Source organism: Colossoma macropomum, unplaced genomic scaffold, assembly GCF_904425465.1.
Source record: "Colossoma macropomum unplaced genomic scaffold, Colossoma_macropomum, whole genome shotgun sequence".
Classification (NCBI taxonomy): Eukaryota; Metazoa; Chordata; class Actinopteri; order Characiformes; family Serrasalmidae; genus Colossoma; species Colossoma macropomum.
The window spans coordinates 20,150,073-20,155,497 of NW_023494808.1; the positions used below are offsets into that span (position 1 = coordinate 20,150,073).

The 5,425-nt window shown below is 38.4% G+C and overlaps 1 protein-coding gene across 1 annotated transcript; it reads left to right on the plus strand.

The window, feature by feature from the left end:
* LOC118798392 (toll-like receptor 13) lies at positions 1-3,605 on the plus strand. The gene is given in 3 exon segments (XM_036557826.1): positions 1-61; positions 369-2,796; positions 2,798-3,605. Coding segments are annotated over 2 exon segments (2,877 nt in total). The 5' UTR covers positions 1-61; positions 369-489; the 3' UTR covers positions 3,368-3,605.
* Positions 3,606-5,425: the final 1,820 nt, after the last annotated feature.

Below are 5,425 nucleotides of genomic sequence, written 5' to 3' on the forward strand. Positions count from 1 at the left end.
AACAGTGACAGACGGCTGGACCTCTCAATCTTACTCATTTGCACACTTAGTACTTCAAACGGTAAGTGGAGTTTAACATTTCGACTGCAGTCTGTTTGTTAAGGCAGAGCATAATTTATAAGGGAAAAAATATGAATAGCATTGTTCTGGGGTGGTTTTGTTTTTCGTTTTTAATGGATAAGGACAACAATTTTTCAGGGAGAAGAATATCCTCTTGAACAGTATAACTTTATAACTTATATATAGCATACAATGATGTGTAAAATGCAATGTGTTAAATATGCTAAACATAAATTGTTGACTTGAGCACTTCTTGACGTTTGAAATGTTCACAATAGTAAAATGATTTTTTCATGCTGATTTTGTAGGACTGCTGAAGTACAGGACACAACACAACATTCTGATGAACGCTGTCAGTCTTGTTAACAATACCTTTGCTTGTGCAAAAAAAACTCTTTTTTTATTGAAATCGCTACAAACCTGAAGACCATGCTGAATTTAAAAATGATCAGTTCAGTGCAGTCTACATTCTTTCTCTTGGTGCTGTCCTACTGTGTACTTCTCAGTCTGATAGATGGATACTCACTGAAAAAGTGCACAGTCAAAGGCTCTTTAAACTCCACAACTATGAAAGTGCTCTGCTACAAAAGGCAGCTACGTGCTGTTCCTGAAAGCGTACCAAGCAGAGCGAGGGTGCTGGACATTTCCTACAATAAAATATCAGTGATAAAGAAGAACGATTTGGGAGACTTGACCAATCTTCACAACTTAAATCTTAGTAATAACATGATCGAAGAATTGGAGGACGGGGCCTTCAGAGGTTTAGCTGCCTTACAGGAACTGAATCTTGCCCACAACAGACTCATAACCATCTCAGGAGGATTCTTCCAGAATCTGTTTAATCTCACTTTGCTTCGACTGAATGAAAATCACATTTCAAACATCAGTTCATCTGCTTTTCTTCCTCTAATCAGCCTGGTAATGTTGAATTTGTCAGGAAATCATCTACAATACATACACAAAGCACAGCCTGTTTTTCAGATGCCTCGTATTCAGGAGCTGCATATTGGGAAAAATGGATTTTCCTCCTTTGAAACATGCCAAGTTTCAAATACATCCCTGCAACTGCAAGTCCTAGATCTCTCCCACAATCCTGTGCAGTTATTCAAGATCACAGCAGATATTTTTCCTCACCTTGAAACATTAGACCTGGCATTCATTAACGTTGGTGTTAAGTGGGACGTGCAGGACAAAAACTACTTCAGAAATGTTGACAGACTTAACTTAAGTGGAATAGAAATGGCACCAGAGAAGATGAAGATAATGCTGCAAACTTTTAACTCTACATTGTCTAATCTCAGACTGTACTACTTGGGGGAGCAGAAAGCAAAATCACTCGCTAAGGAAGCTTGCCTGATTAACTCACTGACAACCCTACGTTTGCAGTCAAACAACATCAATTCCATATCTGAAAATGAACTAAAAAACTGCTCAAATTTGAAAGTACTGGACTTGGCTGAAAATGACCTCACTAAAATAACAGTTTTAGCATTTAAATCAATGTCTAAACTTAATACTCTGAGTCTTTCCCATAATAAGTTGAGTAATGTTCCCACTGCCATTAGAAACCTTTCCACTTTGGAGGTCCTAGATCTCAGCTATAATTCCATAACTACTCTAACCTGCTCAGATTTTACCAATCTAACACAGTTATTGATGGTTCATATTTACAGGAATCCTTTGTCCTCTGTGGAACATTGTGCTTTTCAAGACCTTCATAATTTGAAGACACTCATTATTGATTCAACTGCACTGTATACTTTAAAAGGATATTTCATGAGTGGTCTCCAAAACGTGACGTATTTGTCATCATCCAGGAACAAACTAAGTATGATCAATAGGGATGATTTTAAATGTTTGCAGTCCCTCACACATTTGCATTTACCAGACAACCAAATAAAAAGTATAGATGCAGGAGCGTTTCAAGGATTACAGAAACTGGATTTACTAAACCTGCAATCAAACAAGATCACCCAGACTTCAATAAGTGCTTCTGTTTTCTCAGGACTTCCAAATCTTAAGCAGTTGATGTTAAATAATAATTGCATATCGTACTCGAGCCAGGACAGCCTCAGTGAGCCACCTTTTAAACATCTGAAGTCGTTATATATTATAGCAATTTACAGCCAGGGCAATAATGGAATGAAGAACATTCTCTCAAACTTTTTGGAAGGATTGACATCTTTAAAAATATTCTGGGCTGGAAATCTCAATTTAAACTCTCTGCATCCTGACACCTTTACTTACACCCCTGAACTGTCGATACTGGACCTCAGCAAAAATTACTTAACAACAATTTCCTCTGACATATTTATGCCACTTAAAAAACTCAGCAGTCTCACCATGATTCAGTCAGGGATACAATCACTGGATTTCCTTATTGAAGCAAACCTCAAGGAAATACAACTTTTATCAATCAGAAAAAATTCAATAGCGGTCATCAATGAGACTCTGATTGACACCGTTTCAAAGTTATCCCTTCTGGATATACAAGGAAATGAATTTTCATGTGACTGTGATAATGCCTGGTTTATTGACTGGGCAGTCAACAACAACAACACACAAGTTTTAAAAGTTGACGAGTTCAAGTGCAACTACCCACCATATTTTAGAGGAAATCGACTTCTAGATCTTGACAAAGACTCATGTGTCGTTGATGTGGGACTGTTATGTTTTGTCTGCACCACATCTTTTGTCCTTCTGACCCTGCTCAGTTCTTTTCTCTACCATTTCTTGAAAGTGGCAGGTTGTCTACACCTACTATCTGTTCCTGGCTTTTCTTTATGACAAAAAACAGCAGAAAAAACAAACCCTCCAGAGCTTCCAGTATGATGCTTTCATATCCTATAATACCCACGATGAACTGTGGGTTATGAAGAAGCTGTTGCCAAAACTGGAGGGAGAGCAGGGCTGGAGGTTGTGTTTGCACCACAGAGACTTCCAGCCAGGTAAACCCATCATGGATAACATTGTGGATGGGATCTATAGCAGCCGGAAGACAATCTGTGTGATCAGTCATCACTACCTGGAGAGTGAGTGGTGTTCTAGAGAAATCCAGGTGGCCAGTTTCCGACTCTTTGACGAGAAGAAAGACGTTCTCATCCTGGTGTTCCTGGAGGAAATTCCACCCCATCAGCTGTCTCCATATTACAGAATGAGGAGCATAATCAAAAAGCGTACCTATCTTACCTGGCCTAAACCAGAAGAGGACACTGACGTCTTCTGGCAGAACCTGGAAGTTGCTCTGGAGGCCAAAGACACTTCTTACGAAGAAAGGCCTATTCTTTCTCAATTAGGAAGGATCTGAGAATGCCGAGGTACTACACAACATTATGATGGTGTGTGGTCATAAGGAAATGAACTGTTTAGAGAAATTTTTACTTTTATTAAAACTCGTAACATATAATCGAAGAGCAATTATTCTGCCAAGTGAAATTCTACATCATCAGTAGCATTTGATGCTTGTTTAAGCAAATCATTTGCTTAATTTTTCATGTGCACCATTGCAAAGTGTTTTAAATTTTTGTGGGCGTTTAGGTCCAACTTTAAAGCAAATGAAGCAAATCTGAGTTGTTTGCTGTGTGATTTCTTCACTGGGTTCCTACAGAGTGAATTCCCTCAGATATTGAATTAACCCGGGCTCGTTCACTGTTTTGGGTCCATGGTTTCCATCTGAATGAATCACTATTAATGTGTTTGGTAGATAGCTTGCCAGTTTTTTTTTGGTTGTATTGCACTCTATTCAGTATTAACAATTATACATTTAAATCTCACACAGCAGGCCAACATACATAGGATTTTAAGAAAGATTTTCTACGCAAGTCCACAGTGGGACCCAAAGTTTCCAGAATTTGTCCGTCTGGTGACGTAGATCGTAGGTCAGTTTTTCCAGGGGAAGCAGAGTTGCAGCTTGGGAAAGCCACTGCTCAATAGATGGTGAAGAGGGGCTGGTCCATCGAATTAGGATACATTTTTTTGCCAGAAATGAAAACATTAGAAACAAAAATTTGCCATCAGTATCAAAAATATGTTCTGCTCCTATTCCCAAAAGATACAGGGCAGGGGATTTCTGAAATTGTGTCTGAAGGATATTTTCTACCGTGATATGTACTCTATCCCAGAAAATGCCAATTTTTTTACACTGCCAAAAGGCATGAAAAAACGTTCCTTTTTCAGTTTTACATTTAAAACACAAATTAGTTCTGTCTGGAAACATCTTCTGTAGGTGAACAGGTGTAAAGTATATCCTATTCATGAATTTAAAGTTAAACTCGTGAACACCAGATGAGGTACACCTGGGAAACAGACCTTTACAAATATTGCACCAGTCCTCTTCTGAGATAGGTTGGTCTAAGTCCCTTTCCCAAATTCCCCTCAGAGTGTCTGACGATGGTTTAACACTCTTTAGCAAAATGCCATGAATTAGTGAAATCAATCCTCTAGTCTGGTCCTTCTTAGCTAGCAGCACTTCAAGATCGGTTAATTCCCTTCTAAATCTCCCATCCTTAATGGCTGAGGTGATCAGGTGACGAATCTGAAGATATTTGAAAAAATCTGACCTAGGTAACTCGTATTCTTCTTGCAACTGTGTAAACGATTTGAGCAAACTACCAGAAAACATATAAGAAATGTTTTTGATCCCTCTGTTAAGCCAAGCTGCGAGTCCAGAGTTACTCAGCTGAAAAGGTAAATCTGGGTTGTGGGCCAGAGGGGACAGTAGTGAAAGACAATGAGGAATCTTAAAATATTTCTTAACATCTGTCCAGGCCATAAGGGTATTGTGTAAAATAAAATTCTCAGAGACACACCTCTCCTTTGCAGCATCATTAATAAACAGTAAGCAATCAAGAGGAATAGGGCTACATGCCCCTGTTTCCATAGAGACCCAGCGAGAATCCAACCTATTTGTACACCAGCTGATCATATGCTTTATTTGAGATGACCAATAATACAACTGCATATTAGGCACACAAGCACCACCTTCCTCCTTCGCTCTTATTAATGTAGAAAATTTAAGTCTTGGCCTTTTATTATTCCATATAAATTTTGAGAAACTTTTCTCTAGATCCTTGAAGAAAATTGTGGGTAAATGGCAAGGGATTGACTGAAATAAATAGAGTAAGCGAGGGAGGATATTCATTCTTATTATGTTTACCCTGCCAAATAAGGAAATAGGGAGAAAGTTCCATAATGTAAGATCATGTTTTATATTATTAATAAGTGGAAGGTAATTTTTGTCAATAAGGTTAATAAGGTCTGGGGTGATATGAACACCCAAATATTTAAAACCCTCTAACGCTAATTGAAAGGGGGATGCAACTACCCAAGGTGTGTTAAGGGATATATTTAAAGGTAAAGCTAATGA